The sequence below is a fragment of the Arvicanthis niloticus genome, chromosome 2 (assembly GCF_011762505.2).
Source record: "Arvicanthis niloticus isolate mArvNil1 chromosome 2, mArvNil1.pat.X, whole genome shotgun sequence".
Taxonomy (NCBI): domain Eukaryota; kingdom Metazoa; phylum Chordata; class Mammalia; order Rodentia; family Muridae; genus Arvicanthis; species Arvicanthis niloticus.
The window spans coordinates 143,257,926-143,285,021 of NC_047659.1; the positions used below are offsets into that span (position 1 = coordinate 143,257,926).

Here is a 27,096-nt window from a genome sequence, read left to right on the forward strand (position 1 = left end):
TCATTTATGTAACCAGGCCCCACACTTCTTCACGTTGGACTCTTTGTTCCACATAGGTGAAGGTGTGCCCGCTCTGCCCCGCCCCTTCTATTCAGTCAAGACATCTTGCCATGGAGACCCATTCCAGGCGCCATTTTCTCCATCTGGTCTTTGCAACCCCTCCTATTGGAGGCCTTCTCTTTCCATTTTCATGCCGTTCTGCTCTTTCACGAGGAGACTGGCATGCTCTGGATGTTTCTCCCTGTCAGAGAAGCATGATATAAGAAAGAATGTGGAACAAAGGATTCTCACAGAGCGTAAGAATGTCTGAACAAAGAGAACCTGAGCCCGTTTTTTTGGATGAATGGTGCTTTGGGGATGGGTGTGCGAGGCCTGGAGCGCCCACCAGATCCGCGTGGCGGTCTCCTTGGGTCTCCAACCTCAGCGTCTACTGACCTTTCACCTTGTGCAGGGTTCAGCATCTCTGAGAAATGAAATCTGTCCATCTTGCACTGCTTGTCTGCATCGGAGCAGTAAGCTCTCTCTCTCTCCATAGGCCTGGCTCACCACCACAAGGCCCTGGAAAGCCTCTCTCCGCGGAGCCTCGGCGATAGCCCTCTGTGTAGTGGGTTAGCCTACCGCCATCATGAGCCCAAGGGATGGTCCATGGGGGTCCCTGACCTTCCCACTTTGCCGTGGCGATTTAGGGCATCAAAAAGCTTGTCCCCCAAGGCACTCACGGCGACGGTGGCCTTCTAGGCCTCGCCGCCATACGCCCGCCCGCCCGCCAACCGCTTCCAACCAACCCAGCAAGTACAACCTCTCTGGGCGTTCCAACGCGGCGCCCCCTATTGGACCTCCCACCCATATCCGGTTTCCGGTCTGAAGCCCCCTGCTCATTCGCCAGGCATCCATGATTGGCGTGACCCCAGCCCAATAGCTGACCTGTCGCTGGGGTCGGAGGGGAGTGGGTTAGTGGTTGAGACCCAGTTGGCACATTCCGTGTATGTTCAAACCGTTTCGCCATTTTGAGTGGGGGGTACTTGGCCAAACTTTGGACCAAAGTTCAAAGTGTCCGGCATGCAGTGTGCAGAGCCCGTAGAGTTGAGGTGACACGCCTTCGGCAGGTCGCAGGCATTCTCTAAGGGTTCACTTTGTCTGCTTGCCTCTGCTCGGGGAGACCACGTGGATGCTGTAGGCAAGGGGCTGCAGTGTGCTGAGCCTGCAGTGAGAAGAGGGACACGTTAGACTTCAGAAAATTAAATCTTGCCGCGGTGCACCGGCATACATCTTGCAATATAGCCATCTGCATGGTGCATAACTGCCGCAGCCCGCCTCATGTACCACAATATACTCTCTTTTTTCGGGGTCCTGCAGGCCAGACCTGCCCTCTGCCTAGCTGCATTGCAACAAAAGACAATGCCTCGCTCCATCGCCATTACCTGCTGGCAAAATGACCGCGGTGTGCGCATGCCGCGCGCGGCAAAACAAAAAAACCCCCAAACCCAAAAGGCAAACAAACAAACCAAAAACCCCCTCTCCCCTGCCCTGAATTCCCCTGCAGATCCCAGACCTAAGGTATTTTGTGATTATTCGCTGAGCCCACCGGGCAACGTGACTGTTTATCTCCTGTAGCTCTGAGCCCACCGCAGCACCACAAGGGGCGCGCAGCCGCGGCCGCGCTTAATATCGCCTGGGTGGGCTGTTGCTGTTCCAAGTATAGCAAATGCTCTATGGTGCTCACAACAGAAGGGGATGAAAGGGGGTTGGAGAGAAGCTAGATAGAGGAACTGAACACTGGATCCGCAGCTGGCGCCGGTGGCCGGAAGACGCGAGTCTCGGCAGCCGTTGTCACCGCGGCACGGTTAAGTGTGCCTCGTAGGTGGGTTGAGTGCATATCAGGTTTTCTAGTCTTTAAGACCACCCTAAATTGGCCATCAACCACACCCCAAATCTCCTTTTGCCCTAACCCCGAAGATAGACGTGTGAGGTCTGAGGAAGGTAGGGGTCTTCCGGTAAGCCCTGCGCCCCCTCCCCCATCTACACAAGCGCGGCAAGCATGAGTACTGCCTAAGGGGGCTTTGCTTGATTTTCCGCAGTGCACTGCCAAGACCTTTATTTCTACTGCGTCACCATTCACATAAACAGAGCGAGCCCTTACTGCATCACACTATACCACTGCTGAGACCCCCGAGGTGTAATGGGGATGGGGGACATTGAAGGGATTCGCCGTTGCCATCCCCAACAACCAACAAACATTAACAAAAAAAATAATAAAGAAAGAAAAGTACTCTGGAACATTTAAAAAATAAATTGCATGTTTACATTCGGTACATCCTCACCCCGTCTCTACCCTACCGGTGGGCTCACGACCACCTGTCGCATACCCCTTTCCTTGTATCCTAAAGCCTCTTTTTTTCTGACTTGGAGATAAATATGGGTAATTGCCTGTGTGTGGGGTCTTTAGATAAGGGATTCGCCGCATACTTGTAAAATCCGGGGTGATAAAGCCCTCCTGCAGTCCCTCCTCCCCTCCAGAAGAATCAGATGGGGAGGGAGGCTTTCAGCTCCTGTGCTCAAACAGACCAATGCCCACGTCTTGCGTCACGTGGCCCAGCAACGCAAGAGAGCTCGCGCTCTCTCTGGCCAGAGAAAAGGCGAGGAAGAGAGACTCAGAATCAGTCCGGGAGAGGAGACGACGGAGCCGGACGTCCGTACGAGGCCTCCGCTCATCAGACCCCTTACCCAAAGTCGGGAATAGCCGGCACCGGGAGCCAGCTCCCGGAGCCAGCTCAGCACTGAGACCTGCGTCCTCTGGCGGCTGAGAAAGAGTTCTTTTCACGATTTTCGAGACGAATCGGCACGCTCTTAAATGCCAAGAGGGCGGAGCTAAAGTACAACAAAGTAAGAAGAAAGAACAGGAAAGTTCTTAAAGTTGCTGGCCGACCACAGCCCGAAGGGGTAAGTGTAACTAGGAAGGTGCCAGACTTAACCAGCAAGAAATAACTCGCTTCAGCCATGGTCCTGGGTCCTAGACCCTCATCACTTATCCTTACAAAGGCTGGAAACTGAGGCAGGAGAACTTTCCAGTCAAAATTTGAATTCTTTTAAAAAATATAATTTTTTTCACCCTAGTTTGGCTGGGAGCTCCGTCTTACGGGGCTTCCAATTTATTTTGAAAAGCCGCCACCGTGTTATGGGCATGCTCAACCGCCTCCACGGCAATAATATGTCAGGACAACACGATAGCCCCGCTGAAATCGGGGAGCAGCCCGAGCAAGAACCTTTGGAAGCCGCAGGGGCAGCTGCCCCCGGTGCTGGGGCTGGCCCAGCCGAAGAATTGGAGGCCGAACCGTCTAACGATGAGCCCATCACCGACGAGACTGGCAGTGAGGTCAGCGGACCCCCAGAAGACCCCAAATCTGACATCCACAGTCGCAGCCAGGCCTTCGAGGAAGTCCGAGTGGGTGGAGACTACAGCCCACCTCCGGAGGAAGCCATGCCATTTGAGACGCAACAGCCCAGTCTTGGAGATTTCTGGCCCACCCTGGAGCAGCCTGGACCATCTGGGACCCCATCAGGCCTCCAAGCCTTCAACCCAGCGATTTTGGAGCCCGGGACCCCCACTGGTGCGACCCCAGGCCGGGGAGCCTATACCCCCCCACCAGAAGAAACTATGCCATTTGAGTTCAATGAGCCTGCCCAGGGAGACCTTCGCCAGCCACCCTTGCAAGTCCCAGACCTTGCTCCAGGAGGTCCGGAAGCATTGGTCCCCAGAGCTCTTCCCGCGGAGCCCGGGAACCTCAGATTTGAAAACGCTGGCTTCCGAGAAGACTACAGTCCTCCACCTGAAGAATCTGTGCCGTTTCAGTTCGATGGAGAAGAATTCGGGGGCGATAGCCCACCCCCAGGACTCCCGCGAGTCATCCCACAAATCGGCATTGGCGGCGAGTTCCCGACAGTCGCGGTCCCGAGTACGCTCTGCCTCGCTCCCGCCGAGAGCGCGCCTCCCCTCTGGGTCCAAGGCGCCATTGACAGACCATTCCGCGAGGCTGTCAGATCTCCTCCTAACTTCGCATGCGACATCCCCCCAATGGAGATCACCAGACCCCTGCTTGAGATTGGCAGCGCCTCCAGTGGGGTCGACTACGACACCGCTGTCAATATGGACAGCCCCCCAATCGCAAGTGATGGCCCGCCCATCGAAGTCTCGGGAGCCCCAGATAAGAGCGAGCACGCAGAGAGACCCCCAGTTGAGCGAGAAGCAGCCGAGATGGAAGGAAGCCCTACCACCGCTGCAGCGGTGGAAGGAAAAGTCCCCTCTCCGGACAGAGGAGACGGATTCTTCACCCAGCCTGAAGCAATGGATGCCAAGCCAGCCCCTGCTGCCCAAGCCGTCGCCACCGCCACCGAGCCTGATGCCGGCGGAGCTCCTCCGGACCCAGAGATACTCACAGATCTCCAGACCGATCCTGAAGAAGTCGGAACAGCCCCAGGAGCATCCTCAGATCTCCAAACAGATCCTGAAGAAGTCGGAGCAACCCCAGCTGTCCGTGACGAGCCTGACGGAGGAGCAGTCCCGGACGACCCAGCCAGCCCTGCCGAGTCCGAGTCGGAGTCCCTCTGCGAGACAGAGCCTGAGTCCGAAGACAGTGGAGATCCAGCCGCCGAGCCAGTCGCCGAGCCAGTCGCCGAGCCAGTCGCCGAGCCAGTCGCCGAGCCAGCCGCCGAGCCAGCTGCCGAGCCAGCCGCCGAGCCAGCCGCTGAGCCAGCCTCCGAGGCAGTCCCTGCCACCATGGCCGAGTCTGCCTCCGGGGCAGCCCCTGTCACCCAGGTGGAGCCCGCAGCCGCGGCAGTCTCTGCCACCCCGGCGGAGCCTGCCGCCCGGGCAGCCCCTATCACCCCTAAGGAGCCCTTTACCCGGGCAGTCCCATCCGCTAGAGCCCATCCAGCCGCCGGGGCAGTCCCTGGCGCCCCAACGATGTCAGCCGCGGCTAGGGCAGCTGCCGCTAGGGCAGCCTATGCAGGTCCTTTGGTCTGGGGAGCAAGATCACTCTCAGCAACTCCGGCCACCAGGGCATCCCTTCCTGCCCGAGCAGCAGCAGCCGCCCGGGCAGCCTCTGCTGCCCGCGCAGTCGCTGCCGGCCGGTCAGCCTCTGCCGCCCCAAGCAGGGCCCATCTTAGACCCCCCAGCCCCGAGATCCAGGTTGCTGATCCGCCTACTCCGCGGCCTGCTCCGCGCCCGGATGCCTGGCCCGACAAGTACGAGCAGCGGGGCCGAAGCTGCTGCAGGTACGAGGCATCATCCGGCATCTGCGAGATCGAGTCCTCCAGTGATGAGTCGGAAGAAGGGGCCACAGGCTGCTTCCAGTGGCTTCTGCGGCGAAACCGCCGCCCGGGCCTGCCCCGGAGCCACACAGTCGGGAGCAACCCAGTACGCAACTTCTTCACCCGAGCCTTCAGAAGCTGCTTCGGTCTCTCCGAGTGTACCCGATCACGATCCCTCAGCCCCGGGAAGGCCAAGGATCCTATGGAGGAGAGGCGCAAACAGATGCGCAAAGAAGCCATTGAGATGCAAGAGCAGAAGCGCGCAGATAAGAAACGCAGCAAGCTCATCGACAAGCAACTGGAGGAGGAGAAGATGGACTACATGTGTACACACCGCCTGCTGCTTCTAGGTAATGCGGCAGCTTCTGCCCCTGGGCAGTAGGGCCGCCCCGGGCGCCCAGGGAGGGGGTGGCAGGGCCTTCCGGTGGGGCTTGGGCCTTGCCCGTGGGAGGAGGGGTCCGGAAACCCTGTTAGAAGTTCCAGGGACCCCAACTCTGCCCGGGGGTGGGAAAGGGGCCTTTTGGAGGGTTCGGGTGGCCGAACTGTATGCCCTCCAGGGAGAAAAGTGGTGCCGAGCGACACTGAGGGTCGTTACCGGCCGGAGGCCAGCGCCAGCGCCAGCGATCGTAGGCTGGACAGGCGGGGGCGTGAGGTGAGCCCAGAACTGCTGGGGTGGGCCCTTCGGGGCTCCCCCGGCTCGATTGTTCGTGACCGCGGTGGGCTAGGGCCATCGGGGTGCGCGCCCCCGCCTCGCCTGGCACGGCTGCTTCGACTCAGACAGCTTGTTGTTGGTGTGTGTTGGTGTCCATTTTCTGTGTTCGCCTGTGCATGACATGCCCAGTGTGTCCCAATTTGCATCCCAGGCCCCTTCAACGTACCGCCGGATTTTATATTTGTACTCTGAAATAGGTTATCTTGTGATTTGCGCCATGGCGCCACCAAAACTTTCCGTGTTGGTACACACACTCTGTAATAACCTGTGTGCGGACTCTCTGCAGCGAGCAGAGGGAAAACGCGCAGGCAACGGTGGCGTGGCATCCTGGGTAATCTGCTGGGCCGATGGCTGGGGGGAGTGGGGCCCGCAGCCGCGGGCCTCCATAACCTTTTTCCCGGTACGTCTCTCTCTCTTTTTCCCTTTGCGCTAAGCATTTCCTCACTTCTCAATACGTATGTCAAACCCTCCCGCCTTAACGATTGAAAAACCAGACACTCAGGTTTCTGGGGCTTTGGGGTTGTTCAAAACATGTGTATTTTGTATTCAGGGCACACGAACACACATACTGGGTCCACCCGTGGAGGGGGAGTAGAGCAGGAGGAAGGGGGGGGGGATACTTTAGCCCTGTTGGCAAGGCCACATTCAAAACACACGGGGATAGTTTCAAGGGGGTGGGCGTGGCTGGGTTTATATATATTTAAAATAATTTTCTTCTTAGCGAAGAGCCCGAGGTAAGGCAATAGCTTATATTTTTACAATTTGTGGCAGGAGGGGCCTGGTTTAGGAAGGTTGGGAGTTGTATGTTGGGGGTACAATGTTGCTTTTGTATTTTAATTACCATTAAAATAAAAACAATAAATATTCAGAGTGCATACTAAATGTGTGGCCAACGCATGGGAAGCTGGGAATGTTACTTGTGAACTGTGTATATGTTTGCTTGTCAATCTTTTTCAAGCAGCTTTAGCTTCGGGAAGGAAGACTGAAGGTAAGATCTTCTATAAATCAGTTGGGGATGAAAAAAAATAAAGATTTTTAGGATGAAGATTAAAGAAATGTCATGCCAGCCAGATAGACGCCTATTGAGGCCCTCATCTCCCCCCCCCCCCATCAACCCACTCCCCAGCTCTCCACGTCCCCTCCCCTCGAAGAGACCACTCCCCTCATTCTACAGCCAGAGCCCCTCCCACACCAGACTTCTCATTTCCAACCTGAGGCATTCATTCTTCTTGCTAGATTAATCAAAACAGCAATTAACAATGGTTTGTATCTGTGGCTTAAATAAAATCTTCCCGAGTGAATCTCCACAATTAATTTATTTTATTCTCTAAAACCTGTCAAGGGATCTCAGGATCACAGTTTCTAAGGCTGTGCTTCATTTGTTTGTGAAACCTTTGGTAATCTGTGATGGTGTTTATTAAAGACGTTGCTGACATGACTGTGCTGCTGTGATATGCCTCCTGCAAATCAGGGTTTCAATGGGATGGTCATTTTATTTATACCTACCTGGGGAAATACTGGTATCATTGAATCAAACACATGGAAAAGGGAACTGCTATAAATTTCACATGTCCCCGTTACGTGAAAAGCATAGTACCTTACATGACAAGGCTTGGATTTCACTGCAGGTCTATTTCCATACTCTGAGAAGCTGACCTGTGAGTTGGGGGTGGGTGGGGGCACAGATGTCTTCGGGTAGAAGACCTAAGTGACTCTGCACATCTGAGTCCCTGTTGGTCAAGTAGGCATGTCCCTTATATTCTGGGGCCTCAGTTGCCTCCTTTGAGAAACAAAGCTTCCCCGAGAAATTTTCATTCAAGTGTCCCTGTAGCATCAGGACTTGGGTCTTCTTCCTCCCCCCACCCCCTGCCCCAATACAGGGAGAAAGGGCTCAGAAGTTTACGCTGTCTGCTAATGCAGCTCTCTGCAGCAAAGAGAGCTCTCTCAGGTCTGAGGCCAGCTTCTTTCGGAATAGCAGATGCTTCCCTTGTATCAGATTTTTTTTTTCCCTAGAGGGGATAATTAAGCCCAAAGAGAAGCACATTTTTGGGGGTACTATGGCACTGGCCTGCCTGCCCTTTGTAAATATCAGCCACTCTGTTCTTTTAGATGCAGCATCATCCAGAAGGCAGGCTGCTCAGCCTTGGCCTAGGCCTTGCCTGTGCCTCTAAGATGGCCATTGGTCCCTGCTGCGTGAGACTGCAGCAGCCCTGTCTGTCAAAGCAGGCTGCAGTTTCCCACTAGGCTGCTTTCATTTTGCGGAAGGAACAAGAGATGGATTGTATCTGGGTCCCTGTTATTGATTGGGGAGGGTCGAAGCAGAAGGAGAGGATTTACTCACAGTTACGAGACTTTTTCACTGTCTAGCTTCATTACGTTAAACAAGATATCTGTGCCTTCTGACCCCTGAAATGGTAGATCAAATGACCATCCTGTAACATGCTTCTTCATGTATCACATCCAGACTCATCTGTTGCTTTAAAAGAAAAGCATTTTTCTGTGTGCATACTCTGTTTTTATTGCCCAAACATATTGTTAGAATTATTTTTAAAGATAGAAAGATAATATTTAATAAAAATTCTATAATGTCTAGAGAGATGAGGCTCTTTAACAGAATGTAATCAAAGACTGTTCTCATGTTTCTGTTAGCTTAAAATCAGTGGGTTAGACATTTTTTTTTCTTTTCTTTTCAAAACTTCATTTAGATATTATTTCTTGGTTTAGAATTGCAAGGGACTACTGGGTCAGAATTTTTTTTAGCATCTCCTGCCTTTATTACAAGTAGGTAAAGAACTATGTTTAATATGACCACCATAGTAATGCCTCATTTTTATAGCAAATCACAATTAATTATATAATAATTTATTTGGCTGCCAAGTGGTACAGGACTGTACTGCATCTCAACATATGGATTTTTTTTTCTGTATTTTTTTTTTTAATGCAGCCATTTTTTTTTTTTCTAAATTCAGAAGGCCTCCACTGAACTGTCTGGTGCAGTGGGAGGCACATAGCTCCCCACTCCCCTAACCCCAAATTTTAAAATTAAGGAAGATCTGAATCTTCCAGTGTTACATGTCCAGTAACATCTGCAATAACAACATGTTTTGCAGAGATCATTTAAAAATTTTCAACTTATCTCAAAAATATTTTTTTTTCTAAATAGGTAATTTTCTGTGTTTCTGGCTCATATAAGAACATGGTATGAACTGTAGGGAATGGGACCACCCCCAGCCTTGGAAAGGGGGTGTGTGGCTCATGCTTTTAACATTGTTAGTGGCCATCGATGATAATGGTAACATGTTTTAGTTGCATTTTGCATTTTTTAAAGTCTTCTGTCTAGTCATCAGCCCTTTGAAACAGTACTGGGCACTAAAAGCAGTTTAGTACCTCATCCCACAAACACAGCCACTCGAATCACAGAGATTAAATGCCAGGGCCTTTTTTTTCTCCCAAAGGTACACGGTAAGTATGTGAAGGACCCAGGCCTCTAACTCTGAGATGATGCTAATGCTCACCGAGCCCATTTGACAATTTGTGTATGGCTTTCTCAAGGCTGAGAGCATGACGGTTGGAATGTTCACTGTGATCTTAAAATCCCTTGTTAAATGACAGGTGTCTAACAGTCTGTTGCTTTCTGAATTCTAGCCAGGTCCTGACAGACCACTGACTGTAAATGTCTATCGAGTGAACATGAAATGTAAGCTGTCCTTTTGGGGGAAGCCATTTTGTGGGGGCTTAATACACACATTTGCTTCACTGCTCCCCCCCCCCAACACACACACAACACAACACACACAACACACAATACATATACACAACACACACACAAACATTCACATATATACAACACATACACAACACACATACACACACAACACATAAATACCCACACATACACAACACACAACACATACACATATACAACACACACACACAAACATTCACATACATACAACACATACACAACACACACAACACACAATACATATACACAACACACACACAACACAACACACAACACAACACAATACACACACAACACACAATACATATACACAACACACACACAGACATTCATATATATACAACACATACACAACACATATACACACAACACATATAAATACCCACACATACACAACACACACAACACATACACATATACAACACACACACACAAACATTCACATACATACAACACACATACATGCATACAACACACACACAACACATACAAATACCCACACATACACAACACACACAACACATACACAATACACATGCACAAACATTCACATACATACAACACATACACAACACACATATATGTACACAAAACACATACACACACATACAACACATACAAATACCCACACATACACAACACACATATATGTACACAAAACACATACACACACATACAACACATACAAATACCCACACATACACAACACACACAACACATACACATATACAACATACATACAATACATACACAACACACATACATGCATACAACACACACACAACACATACAAATACCCACACATACACAACACACACAACACATACACAACACACATGCACAAACATTCACATACATACAACACATACACAACACACATATATGTACACAAAACACACACACACACATACAACACATACAAATACCCACACATACACAACACACACAACACATACACATATACAACATACATACAATACATACACAACACACATACATGCATACAACACACACACAACACATACAAATACCCACACATACACAACACACACAACACATACACAACACACATGCACAAACATTCACATACATACAACACATACACAACACACATATATGTACACAAAACACATACACACACATACAACACATACAAATACCCACACATACACAACACACACAACACATACACATATACAACACACACACACAAACATTCACATACATACAACACATACATAACACACTTACATGCATACAACACACACACAACACATACAAATACCCACACATACACAACACACACAACACACACACAAACATTCACATATATACAACACATACACAACACACATATATGTATACAAAACATATACACACACATACAACACATACAAATACCCACACATACACAACACACACAACACATACAAACATACGTACATACAAGACACACACAACACACATACACACATACACACATACTACACACACACCATACATATACACACACACAACACATACATATACCCACACATACACAACACACACAATGCATACACATATACAATACACACAACATAACACACAACACACACACAAATACATACAACACACAATACACATATAACACATACATATACCCATACATACATAACACATACAATGCATGCACATATATACAACACATACAACATACCACACACAAACACATACACACATACAACACATACACAACACACACAATTCATGCACATATACACAATACACACAAACATATACACACAAACAATACATACACAACACATGCACACACACAACACATAACACATACATATACCCATACAACCACAACACATACAATAATACTCATACATACCACACCACACACAAATATACATACACATAACACATACATACACACAACACATACACACGCAACACACACATACACATATAACACATACATATACCTACACATACACAACACACAATGCATACACATATACACAATACATACAACACAACACACAAACATATATACACATATAGCACAAACATAACACACACATTCACATACAACACATACATATACCCACACACAATATACAATGCATACACATATACACAACACATACAAACATATATACACATACACCACACATACACACAACACACATACACAACACACATATACATGCAACACACATACACACAACACACATACACACATAACCCACATACACATACAACATATACATATACCCACACATACACAACACACATAATGCATACACATATACACAACACAACATACACATATATACACACAACATACATATATAACACATACATATACTCACAACACACACATACAACAGATATACAACACACATACAGACAAATAACTCATACATAGCATGCACACACAACACATACACATACAACACACACAATACAACCCACTCAAACATATACATACAACACATACACAACACACATACAACACATACATATACCTATACATACACAACACACATACAATGCATATACATATACATAGCAAACACAAACACACACATAAAACACATACACACATAATACACATACAACACACATAGAACACACACACAGAACACATACATAACATATGACACACACATATATACATATACACATAACACACGTACCACACCACACACAAACATTCACACACATAGCACACATACATACACATACAACACACACATATACATACATAACAGAACACACAACACACACAAAGACACACATACAACACAACACATTTGCTTCACCCCCACACATATACACATACAACACAATGCACACACACATAATACACATACACATACAACACACATACACACATAATGAAATACAACACACACACACACACATAATATACATTTGCTTCACCAACACACATACACAACACACAACACACATTTGCTTCACCCTACACACATACACACACATACAGAAGCTTTTTTTCTCTTTTGTTGTTGTTGTTCTTTTTTTTTTTTATAACATAGCTTTTCTTGACATCTTTTCTGACAAAAATTCCAGGATAGTTTTCTTTAGCAGAGTTCAAGCTTTTAACAACATCAACATGAGTAACAACAGTAATTGTTAGTATTAGTATTACTGTTGTTGTTAATTATTACTAATATAGTGAATATATAATTAATATAATTAATTATTATTACTATAATCAACAACAACAACAATAATACAATGCAGTTGGTTTTGTGTACACATTCCTGAATGGGCAATGCTATGGTTTACAAAGTTCTTGCTAAAGGATTACAGGGTCCCAAATAACTTTTTTTTCCCCTGGTCTTTTTAAAGAAATCCTTAATTTTAGTTCACAGCTAAGTCCCATTTTCCCATTTATCAAGAATCCATTATTTGAATTTGTTTTGTTGATTTATTTTAATGCAGAAAATTTAATTTTTTTTTAAAGGGAGGATAGCCTTGTTGTTTAAAATTGCAACCCTTAGCTCTGGGCATGTCTACTTCTTTTCACAATCAGTTCCCCCTCCAAAGAAGATGTGCCCACCCCTTCTTAGCCGAACTATAGCTTTTCAGATGCCTTTGTGTCTTTCAGGAGACACACAAACAGCAAATGAAAATTAGCTTCTGAACTCTTCTCTTTTTAAACCTATGACACAGGTTAAATGCACCTCCCACAGTTCTCATGAAGTTAAAATTAGTGTGCTTTTTGCCTATTTTAAAATGAAACTTCACAGAAAGAGGAGATGTTTTCCAAGTAGAAACAATGGGGGCCAGAGTGAGCAGAGGCCAAGAACTGCAGGCCTCCCAGCAGCAGACACTGGGACTCTGTCTGACACCCACCTATTAAAGACTTTAGCCCACTGGATGGAGTGCTCCCTTGTTGCATCACATTCCTAGGCTGACCTATGGACCCCTGACCCCTGATCAAGCTCTTCAGAGAGAATAGAAAGAAAATGGATCCGGCCTTTCCTTTGGAATTTCAGATGAAGAATCTTTGAGTCCTTTATGCAGCTTAAGAATACTTAGTGGGCAGTCTCAGATGCAAGCTGCCAGAGGGGGCTTAGTCTCCAGAGGACTCAGAGAGGAGGACTTTTTTCCTTCTTAATTCCCTAAAAGGAGAGCCAGATTCCTAGGTGAAGCTTTTTATTGTGTAAGGGCTAGAGTGTTTCACATGTGAGCTCCCCCCAGATGTTGAGTTTACAACTTCTTTTTTTTCCCCTTTCTCTATTTCAAGTGAGGTTTTATTTTATTGGATTTTATTTTTATTATTTTTGTATATTTTCCACGAGAGACTGTTAATTTGAGCCTAGGCACCCCACATTTCTGGCTTCTACATTTTATAGTTCACTCCTTGTTACTCAGTTTGTAACCACAAGTTAACTCAAGCAATAGACAAATGAGACCTTGCCAAATTTAGGATTATATGGTAATGTGGCAGAAGGAAGAGAAAACCTGAAGAGGGTCATTTTTTTCCCCCTTCTGAACAAGTATCATCTGCCATTCCTGCTGGTCCCTCCTCTCTATCTCCTGTTACTAGTTACCTATGTATATATTAGTTCAGGATTGTGTAGTTAGCTCAGGGGTCTGAATGCCGTTGTTTTACATGCAAACAAAAGTCTCTTTAGTCTCCCTTCCCATAACCAGATCACCGCAGAGGCAGGCAGACCAGCTGGTGGGAGTGGAAGAGGACAAGACCCCAAGAGAGAGGTAAGGACCTATTCCCCACCCCCCACCCTACCCCCCCCAAATGTTAACTCTTCAATTATTGCCAACCACCACAGGCTTGAGGGGACACAGAATGCTTTGGTCTCTGACACAAGACTTTTGAAGTTAGAATTATTGGAAGTATTTTGCATGTGCCACACTGGAATCGATAACCAAGGAGCAGCAGGCAAGCGACCTGTGGGGAAGCAGCAAATGCTGACTAAGGAAGTGTGCTTCTGTTGTCCTTAGAGGTAAAATCCCAAACTGTGTTACAGGGCGTTCTGAAAGCTCAGGAGAATTCAGGAATATTTTGACTTAAAAGAGTCTTTCCCACCAAACCCAAACAATGGATCTTGCTAAATTTGAATGATTTAGTTTGGGGCGAGGAGAGAGGTGTCAAAGTAACATCAATTGGTACCTGATTTAAAATTTAATGTGAATCAGTCGGTGTTTATGACAGTCACACACATTTTGTGTGGGGGACAGAGCAAGTACTTAAACTTTGTCTCATTATTCTTTGATAATGGGAAGGGGGAAAGCTCATGTACCTACCTTCTCAGGAGTGTCACGGTCGAGCTTGCTCGCTGCCACCGATAAGGGAGAGTGACCTCTTTCGAAGACTTCAGAACAGTCAGCTGGAGCCTCTCTTCTGACTTGCTGGCTCTTGCCTGTCCTTCTGTCAAAGATTCTGAGTACCTCTCTCCTCCTTCCTACATAACCAGTTTGTCCCTCAGCAAACTGGTTGTTAATGTGTAAACAACTCTGAAGAGATTTCTACAGGTAACCTGCACACAGGTAAGTCCAAAACTAGATTTTTTTTTCTCCCACACATGTCAACAGAAATGGTCACGATGATACACAAAATCCAAAGCTAGGCACCAATGGGTCTGGAAACCCAGAGCTACAAATGAAATGAGAGCAAGTATCTTGAAGCTTACCTGCTAGATATTTCAAGTCCCCCAGGGCTTCAGAGACCCATCCTGGGTCTGGACCGCAGCTTCTAAAGCAGTAAAAGAAGCTTACTGGTCTCACTGACCCCAAATAAAAATAACTTCCCCTCACTCCCCGAAGGGTACAGCGTCAAGAGTAGGTGGCATTCCTGGGGAAGTGCACAGGTACATAGTGCATTCAAACATAACCTTTCAAAACAGGACTGCCTTCAATCTATTATTATTCCATGTGGTCATCTCTAAGTGTCCAAGGGCCAGGACCAAAGCCCAAATTGTCACTTCTTAGGAAAGGCAGAGTTTATTTGTAATTTGTCCCTTAAGTTGTTTGTTGGTTTTATTATTGTTTTTAGTGTTTGTGGGAAGTGTACGTCTTAATTCCTTGCATTTGCACTCTGAATGGCTCTGATGGACCTAGTGTATACTTAGATAGCTTATCAATAAAATCACATGTGTCTCACAGGAGCCTCCTGCCCACTGTTCCCTCAGATAAGAGTTATTTTGGTGGTGGGCTTTAGAAAAGCCTGGAGACAGTAAATAAGAGTTGATATTTCAGGTGGCCACTAGATGGTGAGAGGGTATAAGGCAGAAGAGAGAGAGAGAGAGAGACCAGGGGAGGCCAGTGAGATGGGAATGGTCCTTATTTACTTTCATGCTTTCCCCCACCCCAAAGATGAGGCCCATAGGGGGTCCCTAAAATTTAGTCAGGTTCACATTTTTCATATTTTGAGCTATCATTTACTCTTTTTAGCCTTGCACTGAGATTTTAGAAACATTTAAAGGGTTTATTTACAAAGGGGTCTTCCAAGCAACTCCACTGACATTTCGCCATGGGGGCTGGGACCTATTCTCTACACTGTAGATATCTGACATCAGACACACATATACACACACACACGCACATTACCACCACACATGCACATGAGCATATACACACACATGCACTCACGCACACACATTACCACCACATATGCACATGAGCATAAACACACACCCACACGCACACACATACACATGAGCACACACATAATACAACCACCATGATCACCAAAAGCCACAACTACACACATTATACACACACACACACACACACCACCACCACCACCACCTTCCACAATTAAGTATGACAACCCAAATCTTTCTGATGACCACTAAATGTCACCCATAGTTGAAAGTTCCTACCTAGACATTATCCATCCTTTGTCCTGAGGAAGCTAGACACCACATGTGACATAACTTGTTCTTCCACAGACAAGTCATCTGAAGGAAAGTTATCCTTTTTACTAACCAGTCAGCAATGTGCACGCTAATCTTGGTGGCCTACATTCTTGGATAGAAGCAATATCCACAAATGTCCAAGAGTGACCCTCAGATGACTCTAAATAGGTGAGAAGAAGAAATTATTTCAGGCAAATAAACAATGTATTGGTCTAGGACTCTGATAGGTTAATATCTAACTAGCCAATGGGCAGCCAGTATCAGGGGCACACATGGATCATTTTTTTAACCCTTAAACATTGTACACAGAGCTCTTTAAGTTGTGATAATTCAGTGTCATGCTGGCCTGTCTCCCTCTGCCTGGTGTGCACTGGTAAATTCTGTGACCGTAGAAGGAGTATGGATATCCAGACAACGAAGGAGTGCCCTGTACCTCCTGTGTACTCACCCAGACCAAAAGAGTCTTGAATTAGCCTGTGCACACCAGCCTTAATGATGTAGACTCCAAAGACAGCCATCTACCCATGGAAAAGTGACCTGTCACCTTCGTGTGGTAATGAAACCAAGGTGACTACAGTGAGGAGGAAGAGGAGGAGGAGGAGCAAGAGGAGGGATATTGTCAGAAAGGAAACAGTGGTTCCAGAAGTTCCTGACCAAAGACATTTTCTGGTCAAAAGGATTGTATTTAGGGCTTTGATAAGACAGTTGATACGTTCCCACCTAAAAGTCAGCCTCTATCCCACGTCTATCCATCAGGCCAAGGCTCAGTTAGATTATCTGAGCTTTAGTGGGCCCGAGTCACCAACTAACACCTTATCTGTCTCTGTCCTTTGGCTTCTGGGGCTGAACGCAGGGCTTCATGCCATGCTGACTTGAATTGTATTCTCAGCTTGTAACTTTTTAAAGGTAAAGATTTTTTTCATTCTTTGTCCCCCCCCTTAAAGAACTTAAGATTTTCACACCTCCAAGTTAGCTATCAGGGTAAAGACTAGGGCGAATCAGGCAAGACAGATTGGGTCTGAGCAGTTAGATGCTGGCCATGTGAGGTGGGGAAGCAGCATTTAACATCCAAACTTCTTGCAGATTCGCTTGAGTGTTCCAGGTTCCGCTAAGCAAAGTGCCCCAACTAGGAAAAGCCTTCACTGCCTCACTGCACAATCCTAGAAATTACTCAGGGAAAAACCTCAGAATGTTGACTTTGAGATTTTGCCTGGGACCAAGTACAACATCTTTCCAAGGAAATGCTTAGAAGACTTAAGGCAGAAACCAAAATCTAATGCCAGATGTTAGGGGAAAAGTTTTTTAAAGTTGGGTAGCCAAAAAACTCCAGGCTATTTATACTTTAGTGTTCATGTGACTTCGGTTTCTTTCGTTTTTGCTTTTAGGAGGAGAGCACAGAAGGTCATTTTGTTTTGCCAAGCAGATATGCAAGTGAGGGCTTAAGATGTACACTTAGGAGGGATCACACTTTCTAATGGGAGTATTTAGAAATGTTTCATATTATCACTTTCCTATGTTGCATCAACGGGGAGAAAAGTCCAGTAGTGGGGGCAGTGGTACACAGAGAATCCCCGACCTTTGCAGAAGGTCCTACGGTGATGGAGAGAGCACTGGTTTAAGCTCAGGGGTTTTTCTGGGACCTTTGTTGATTCCAACACTTGAGTTTAGAGTTTCATATGCTTGCCAATTGATGCTAGGGAAAGACTAACTATACATCTTGAAATATTCAAGCTGACCCGAGGTTCTGCCATGGCCAAAGAAGTACCAAATTTGATGAGTTGTTCTAAGAGGAAGCCAGAAACTTCCAATGTCTCCCAGGTCTCCCTCCCTCTATGTATATGAAGTACTCACAAGGTGGGATTTTAGGGCAGGAACATCTGGAGAAAGCAGAGCACAGAGCAGAAACTCAACTTATTTGGCAGACAAATCTAAAACCGATGAAGCCAAGGCTCACCCTCAGACACTCAAGGTGACAGGAAGCAAACACCTTCACCCCACGTAGAGGTAGCTCCCAGCAGGGAGTAGGGTCCTCAGGAAGGAAGAGGTGGGGCCAGCCTGCCTGCCTTAAATAGAGAAAGGATCGTCTTTGCACCCCAAATTCACAGTGGAAGGAAACAAAGGTCCTGGGGCATTTTACCTATTTGTTTTCTTCCTGTTCTCTCTCTTGTTTTCTTTTTCTTTTCATTTTCAATTTTTTTTTAAAAAAATAGTAGAATCTTTTTGCAGGGAGACCACTTCTGAGCCAGAATTTATAAAACACACATATACTTTAAAGGGGAAAAAAGGAGAACACCCACTATTTAGGGCTGGAAAATAGGAAAATCCTAACAAAGGAGGGCTGTTCAGAACTGGCTGGCAGATGGCGCTCCGAGTTTACAATTGAGAGCCTGGTGTTAGAAAATTCCCGCCTGCGCCTGCTTCAGACAGCCCCCTTCCTTTATCTTTCTTCCTGGGCACGCAGCTCCGCCCCAGGCCAAAGAATGTGTATTTTTTTAAGGTTTCAGGCCAGCAATTGATCTCTGGTGACAAGTATCCCCACTTTGTAGACCTTAGGAGGTCAGAAAGATAAAATATAATGGGCCGCAAACCTGGAAGTCCCCCCCCCCTTTCCTGGGCTTTTGTAACAGTGCTAAGCTCTCATTTTTCCAGGAGCAGTTCTGAGACCCTGGGCACATCCTTTTGTCTTTTTTGGGGGGGGTGTCTTTCTCAGTTTAGAATTTTTTAATTCTCTTAGGAGAAGTTTTAAGTAGGTGTTTGTTAGCATCTCCCTACACACACACACACACACACACACACACACACACACACACACACACACACATACACACACACACACACAAACCCTTTGAATGGGTCCTTACCAAAATGGCAGATAATGTAGGGAAAACCTCTTAGGGCCATCTTTTGTCCTTTAACAAATGACTATCATTTCTGGGTCCCCTACCTGGAGCCATTTTGTGTAGCAGCAGAGGTCAGAAAGTTCAACCTTTTGTACCCAGCCAAGGGCTGGGAAAGGAATACATACATAAGGCTCCTAGGAGAAATCCAAGGAGCCTCCCTGGAGGAGAGGGCATTTTAGACACAGTGGAACAATGCAGGACTAGGTCCCAAAGACAGTGCCTTTGTACTTGCCCAGATCCCACTGCCAGTCTCCTCTACAGCAACTGAGAAAGGCACGTGGGCTTCCCAGGCAGGGGCGGTAGACTGCTGGGAACTCACCCTCTTCTACTAAGGCCAGCCTTAGTACTTCATTCTCCACAGCCTCCTCTTCTAGTTCTCTTCCAAAATCTAACAGTCAGAGGAATAAGATACAAAGTATTAGTTCAGGTTTACATTTCCTCAACTCTGCTCCTCAATTCTCTTCAAACTTTGTTACAACTTTTTTTTCCTTCTTGTCCATTTTGTTTGTCTTGTGTTTTCTTTTCCTGAAGGTTTAAAAGCATGTTTTTTGTTGTTGTTGTTGTTTTGTTTTGTTTTTTTATTGGGGGGGGGGATTTGGTCCTTTACCCCTACCTTCGGGGCTTCTAAAATGTGACTTTCATGGCTGGCAGTGAGCTGTCCCCAGGTGTTAGAGTAGCTATGGGTATAGGTGAGCAGCCCATTTCTAGTACTAGTGGACCTACCCACCAGAGGTCAGCAAAGAGCTCAGAATAGCTGGCTTTGCTTGGAAATGTGGGAATGGGTAGAATTCTCTAGATCAAATGTAGACAACCCAAACAGAAAACAGCCCCATATTTCAAGGGTGTCCTTGGGTGGGGTGTCATCCTGTCTTGGGTCCCTGGGTGCTTAGTCTTAACACATTGGAGGGTGTCAAATTTTGATCTGTTCTCATTTGACGGGGTTCTCAGGCCAACTCCAAACACACAAGTCCCTGCCTTATCAGGTACGGCACCCTACTAGGCCCCCTAATCCCATCTGGGGACACAATGCCCACTTTCACTTCCCACAAGACTGAAAACCTTCCCACGCCTCACATTTGGCCTGGCCCCTTTTCTTTTAGGAGCGATGTTTATTGTTAAAATGAAGTCATAAGGTTACAAGCCTGTCCCCAGCCCCCGGACCCCAGCCCCAGCCCCCGCCCTGTTGTGAGTGTCCTTATCTCTGGCTCCTCACCCAGATGTGTAACTAAGAAGTATTTATTAACCGTGGGTCCCAGGATTCTTTATTTGGCTTTCCCCACCCCAAGCGTGTGTACAGAGGCTAGTTCCCACCTTTTGCCATCTCTCCACAGATCCTTGACTTAATTTAACCTTCTCACTCTGGTAGGGAACGGGGAAGGGAATTTGGATTCCTCTCCGATCCTTGCTTCTCCTTTTTTTCCTGAGCTTTTGAAGTCTGTGGGTCCTCAAGAACTACTTGTTAGTTAAGATCACCTCCTTTAGCTAGTTCTTTATTGTTGGGGGGTGGGAGGGAAGGAAGGAGAGAGAGAGATACAAAGGGCAAGAGGAAAAGAAGCACAGAAATGATGTCAGAACCAGTGTCAAGGCAAGGGAGGGAAGAGCGAACTGAAGGAAAGCCTTTGCCAAGTTAACATTCCACTCCAGATGAAGTCCCTGCCCTGGGGAAACTTCTAGTCTTGGAGGAGATCAGGGTTTCAAGTACTGATCACTGCTCAAGCAGAAATGGACTGCTACCAGTGAACACAGCTAAGACCTGGCTGGGTTTAAGCAAGGAGGAGGAAGAGGGAAGGCTCAGAGGGTGACCAGATTTCAGGACCCACTTGGGAAAGCAGCAAGCAGTAGGTTGGAGGTGGATCCAGGATGGAGTCACCGTGGCTCTCTGAGGTCTGGCCACTGGCTTCTCTTTCCCAACAGGCCCCATTTGCTTTCTTCAGAGTTTCTTACCTGAATCCAAATATTTTATTTAATTTTGAAGTTAGAATTCCCCCCTACCACACCCTCCTGCCACAACCTGATTCTCTTGAGTGTTTCCACATGCTTCGCCCACTGAGTGGTTTTGTTCTATTTTGTTTTAAGCAACCTGGCACACCATGGACCTTTTTGTCAGAAACAGAAAAACAAAACAAAACAAAAAAACAACCCACTCTATCTTTGTGAGTCCTTTGATTGAGTAATTACCCAGAACAAAGCCAGGACAGTCCAATGGGTGAACATGCGCTCTTTGTCCACTGAGCATGCATTCAGAGGTTAAGGAAGTCCTGAGAGTTTTGCAGGTTGATGGCCTCAAGAATTTGGCTCCAGCCAGGTTCCATATGGGCATTGTTTTCTATCTTTTTTTCCCCTTCCTTCCTCCCTTCCTTCCTTTTTTTCCACTCTACCACCTCGCTTGAAAAACAACTTTTATTCTCCTGGGTACCTTCAGTTGAGAGGATAAGTCTCTCCAGTAAGGAAGAGTAAGGGGAAAATAGGGGGTAGGTTAAGCCAGAGGACAGGGACAAGATTGATGGCTCAGCTCTGGGGTCAGGGCACAGGCTGGAAGACACCATAAGCATACACAAGTCAAAAGAGCACAGCTTCAGTTTCCTGGCTGTAGTAAGGAAAATATTCTGTCAGCTGCCTCGGTGTCCTATGCTTTACTCACTAGGTCAAGTTTAACAAAACAAAACAACTCAACCCTTGGCCCAGTTGGTTGGACCCTATTCTTCCACATTTGGGTCTTGTGATTGAGGCACAGCCACCACTAAGAGAAAGGGCTTCCAGACCATCCTGCTGGTCTCCTTCTCATGATTCAGATTCTTCCACCAGGAAAAGTGGTTGGCCCTCCCCAAAAAGTGCCAAGAGTCAGAAATGTGTTGCTAATTGACTTGACTTGAATTTGTATTGCTTTGAGACTTAACAAAATGGCTTGGGATTGGGGGGAGGGCAGGGTTGCTGTTCTCATAGCTGAGAGGAGCTCCCCTCAAACATGCTCACACACGTGTTCATACAGTGAAACTTCTGTAACATTTTGGAATCTTTGGAATTGGTGGTGGTGGGGGGTTTCACAGAGGTTCTGAGGAAGAAAAAGGGGAGATTGGGAATCTAGCATAAAATTGACACGCCAGCTTAGGCAGAGAGCCACTCTCCAGCATGGTTCCAAATGAGAACAGTTGTCACCAGTTAATTTTTCCACATTTTTGACCATTGGCAGACCTCAGGTTTACTCCTATGTAGATTTTGTTAACCTTGGCAAGGAGCATGGGAAACTCTCTAGTCTTTTATACATATGAGCCCATTTACCCTCCCTGGTAAGTTGCCCCCAAATTTCCAATCAACGTGTATGTTAAATGTTCTTGTTTCCCGTCTGCTTGCTTAGTAGCCTCACTATGCACGCAGTCGCTGCCCATGTGTCCGCCATGCCTCTCAAGAGGATGAATCCTGCCCGGGTCGGTGAGTCTGCCTTGATTTGGGCATTTTTATTCATTCATTCATTCAGTCAGTCCATTCAGTACATATACACGGAAATGTGCCCTTCCCTGTGTGGAAGCCAAAGGTCTAAGACATGGTTGTTCCCCTTATGGTCCTGTGTTTAAAAATCAGACACAGGAAGTGGACAGTTCTGGGTAATTTCTAGGAAGGCATTCTGGGAGAGTAGACACAGCAGTTCACAGGTGGAGAGCTCATCCGAAGGTGGTTTCAGTGGTCTTTCAAGGGTGTTCCAACCCAAGTCAGCAAACTAAGTCAGAGCTGACATGAGATGATGCTGTTTAATAACTAAGCTGCAGAAAACCCAGAAGAACTTATCCTTTGAGGGTCAAAATAAACAGACATCTGCATCTAGGACAAACAACCGTTCCCACTTTCATGCTGACCTGAGGCTGAGGCGTTCTGTGTGAGCAGTTATAGGTGCTAGGTCAAGTGTGGTATCAAATATGACCTTTAGCCAGGTCCCATTTTAAATGTCTGCTCGGTATGGGCCAAGGTCTACCTTCCAGGGCTGAAATTCTCTCAGGAAATGGGCTCAAAATTTTTTCTCTCAACCTTAAAATACCCTGCCTGTGTTAAGGACTGCAGTTTAGCTGGTAGGATGGGGAAAGTAGCTATGATTGGCAGCCAGAGTATTTTCACACTGCTCACAACCTTCTGCCTTCCATCTTAGCTCTGATCCACCATTTTAGATCCTGGACTGTGCTCTGTCTCAGCTCTGATCTACCATTTTAGATCCTGCTCTTCAGGCCTTTTTCCTATTCCCTGAAACAGAAAGTCTGCATTCAAATGCTGTCATTAATTCTATAGAATGAAAAATACCTAGAATTTGTTTTTAGGTTTCCTTTCACAAATACTTGTAAGTTGTCTACATATTCCCCCTTGGAATACAATATCTTAATCAATACATTTCTAATGTTTAGCCTAGGTAGGTTACATGTACACTTACGTGTATCGTTGAAATGTGTACATATGTATGTATGCATGCATGTATGCATACACGGGTGGGTTTTATTTATTTTTTTGGCAAATGACTGAACTATAAGGATTCTTAAGTGAGTTTTCTATAGTGAGCTAAATTAAATTCAGATTTGTAGAATCCTAAACTTCTCCTTTAAAATCTCTACCCTCCACAGAGAACTCAAACAGGGACTTGGGGTTGCTCCCCAGGGAGGAGCTCACAGCGAATTTGAGAGGTGGGGATTTGGCCCAGACCTCCTTACAGGGCTACAGGTGGCTGTGTTCGGTTCAGTTAATCCCATTAGCTGCCAAAGGCTTAGAAGGTTACTCATGATAAACAGTTCTGTGAGACCAAAATGAGGAAAAGTCACATTTTTAATAATGAAGTCCCTAGCAATAGGACAGGGGCAGTGTGGGGGACAGGGAGGGTGAGTCAGGCCCTCATTACCTGTTTTTCTCACCCCATTCTTCCCTGCTCAGGACTGTGACTGCCTAGCAACCTCCTGTACAGCATACTGGCTTTCCTTTCCTGTGTTCCCAGGATGTAGAAACCCTCTAAGCCCCCATACCTCCAGGGAAGCATAGTATGTTGGTAGTCTGGTCACTTTGATTCTTTTAAACAAGAAATGGAAGGTCCAGGCATGGAGAAAAGACCAAGAAGGGCTAGTAAACAAGCCACAAAATAGCCTTGTTGGCACGGACGGCCTCCTGGCTGTGTGGTCACAGTCAGAGGAAAGCCTGGTGCTTAGTGGCACAGGTTGATTGCACACCTTAACCTGGAATCACTCAGAGGTGCATTAACCAGCAGTGATCGAGCTGAAGGAGGCCTGGATGCCCAGTCTGACATGCCACATACTAGCACACCCTCTAGAAACCCGGAAGCCTGCCAATTAAGCTCCCCAGTGTAACTTAAAGGGGGCCTCCCCAAGGTGTATGATATTTAGGAAAAGGAAATTAAGGTAATTTTGAAAGCACCTGACCTGTGAGTTTCCTTAAAGTGTAAGTAGTTGAAGACAAGGATGAATAGTATAAACCGCATCCATAGTATATGTTTGAATGTATGTCACATTCTGGCAGCAGAGAGAGCTCAACATCTCTTAGAGGATAGGGCTTTGTTGTTGTTGTTGATGGTTTTTGAATGTTACCTACCTTCAAGGTGCCTTGCCTGAAGTTCTGTGATGGTTAACAGGATGAGGAAAACCTTGTCACAAGATGAGACATTGTTGCAGAGAGACCCTCCAGTAGCTCAGTGTCCACGCCACATAGAAATGACCTTCCCTGCAACTGGGTGACACTCAGCTAGGAACAAGGTGATTAATTATGCGTGTAAGTTACAGCTTTGTTTCAAGCCTGCAGCAGGAAGGCTGGCAACAATAGTACATACACACTCACACGCTTTCCCTTCAAGCATTAAAGGCATTTGGACTTTATCTTCCCAGATCAAACTTCTCCACTTCCTTCTAAATAGCTTCCTCTTACCCCTTAGGTGAGCCAACAGGGAGAATGGCCTCTAGGTTTTGTTAAGTTGTGGGTCCTGACAATGACTGGTATGCAAAGCCAGATAGTTACCATTCCCCACCATGAAAAATGGCCGTGCAGGCACCTTGATGCAAACACAGGCCAGCTCAAAACGTGGATTTTTCTCCCCACCCTCCCAAGGTTAGGATTTTGCTTAGAACTCTCTGCTTCCAGCTAAAATCTCCATCAGCAAAGGGGCTGATTTCAGGCAGAGAAAGGACCACTTGAGCAAATGAGAGAAAAGGAAAGAGTGGCGAGCAGGTTCACTCCGGCAGCAGCAAGCAAACAAACAAAACAAAATCAGCCATGCCATTTCCCTGACGGCTCCTTAATTACAGTGAAAGAACAAGATGTTTTCAGCTTTTTACGAAGATGTCTTGTAGGGGGTGGGGGGAGGAAAAGACCCATAAAGGACAGGGGTTGTTGGGGTTCAGGGAGCAGACAGCTGTCACCTCTGAATGACAGATGCACTTGATAAGAGAATCTAAGCCTTCCCTGCAGACCATGCACTCCTACCCAAGTCTACACCATTTTGCTCTATTCTACCAGAGGACTGTGAAGGGAGGAGCCTGAAAAGTGAAGATGAGCCAGCCACCTGTTAGGTGCTGGCTTCTCCCTTTCCTTCTATAGGCAAGATGAGGTTTTTAGTCCTCAGGCCAGTCTTTCTGGCTGCGGTCTATCTCTAGTGGCTGGAAAGCTGTGGTCAGCCACACACCCCCTGTTAAAAATTATGCTTTCTTTCAGGTCAGTACCTAGGTCAGATGTGCCATTCCAGTGTACATGCAAGGGCCTTAGAACTGGAGAGACCCAGAGCCAACAGGCCCAGAGACAGGAGTCGCTGCAGGCAGAGACCATGTTATAGGGCTGTGGGGGAGTTTTACATTGCTTCTCTACCCCCCCCCACCCCTGCTTGTGAGGTGGAGAGCAGAAGACAGGGTCTGAGCCCATCTTAACAGCAGCTTCTGTGTAACCATTACACACAGAACATCTGCTAGAAGTGACATCGATTCTGAGAGGGACCCCAGCCTTGAATCTAGCACTCACAGCTATGTCCATCTCCCACTAACTCCAGGGTACTCACCACACAATCACCTCTTCTGAGACAATGTGTGATTTTCTTTTTCCTGGGGCCCCCTTACTCCCCTCACTCAGTTGACACACTGTTCCATACACGGGGGATTTTGGTGATTATTATTAGCCAGCAGCTGCAAATAAGCCAGTGAGGACTTAGGGCTTTGTGATGGGTGAGTTACTGGCATTCACAAATAAAACCACTCAGGATTAACAAACAGAATGCTGCATCTGTGGCATCTTCCAGGAGGAGGGTGGTCGGGGTACTGCAGGGATGCCAGCCTGCTCTCCCCACAGCTGAGCCAGGTCCAAGCAGGGAATTTATCCTAGACACTCTGCAAGGCAGTTTTGCCTGCTACAGAGATGCAGGAATGAACAGCCACCTCTCAGATTTTAGTGGATCTACATTAGAAAAAAAAAAAACTTGAAAAATATAATAGGTCCTATTTTGTTTTGTTTTCCCTTTTTTATTTGTAAAGCAATGCTTGGGGAGCCGGAGAGAAAGATAACAAG

General features: G+C 46.5%; 3 protein-coding genes across 3 annotated transcripts in view; all 3 read left to right on the forward strand.

The window, feature by feature from the left end:
• Positions 1 to 27,096, forward strand: part of LOC117703732 (neuroendocrine secretory protein 55) — a 53,219-nt gene that overhangs the window by 10,663 nt on the left and 15,460 nt on the right. The window lies entirely within an intron of this gene.
• Positions 1 to 27,096, forward strand: part of LOC117703734 (guanine nucleotide-binding protein G(s) subunit alpha isoforms short) — a 64,671-nt gene that overhangs the window by 9,587 nt on the left and 27,988 nt on the right. The gene's annotated exons all lie outside the window — the stretch shown is intronic.
• On the forward strand, positions 2,879 to 7,107 carry LOC143433716 (guanine nucleotide-binding protein G(s) subunit alpha isoforms XLas-like). Its single transcript, XM_076930338.1, has 2 exons — positions 2,879 to 5,657; positions 5,865 to 7,107. The coding sequence occupies exons 1-2, from the start codon at positions 3,176 to 3,178 to the stop codon at positions 6,137 to 6,139; spliced, it is 2,757 nt and encodes a 918-aa protein (XP_076786453.1). The 5' UTR covers positions 2,879 to 3,175; the 3' UTR covers positions 6,140 to 7,107.

Excerpts from the sequence above, each read along its gene's own strand:
- LOC143433716 (XM_076930338.1), top strand. The coding sequence starts at position 3,176 with ATGGGCATGCTCAACCGCCTCCACGGCAATAATATGTCAGGACAACAC. Across the intron at positions 5,658-5,864 it reads ACACCGCCTGCTGCTTCTAG|GGAGAAAAGTGGTGCCGAGC; the intron begins GTAATGCGGCAG and ends TATGCCCTCCAG.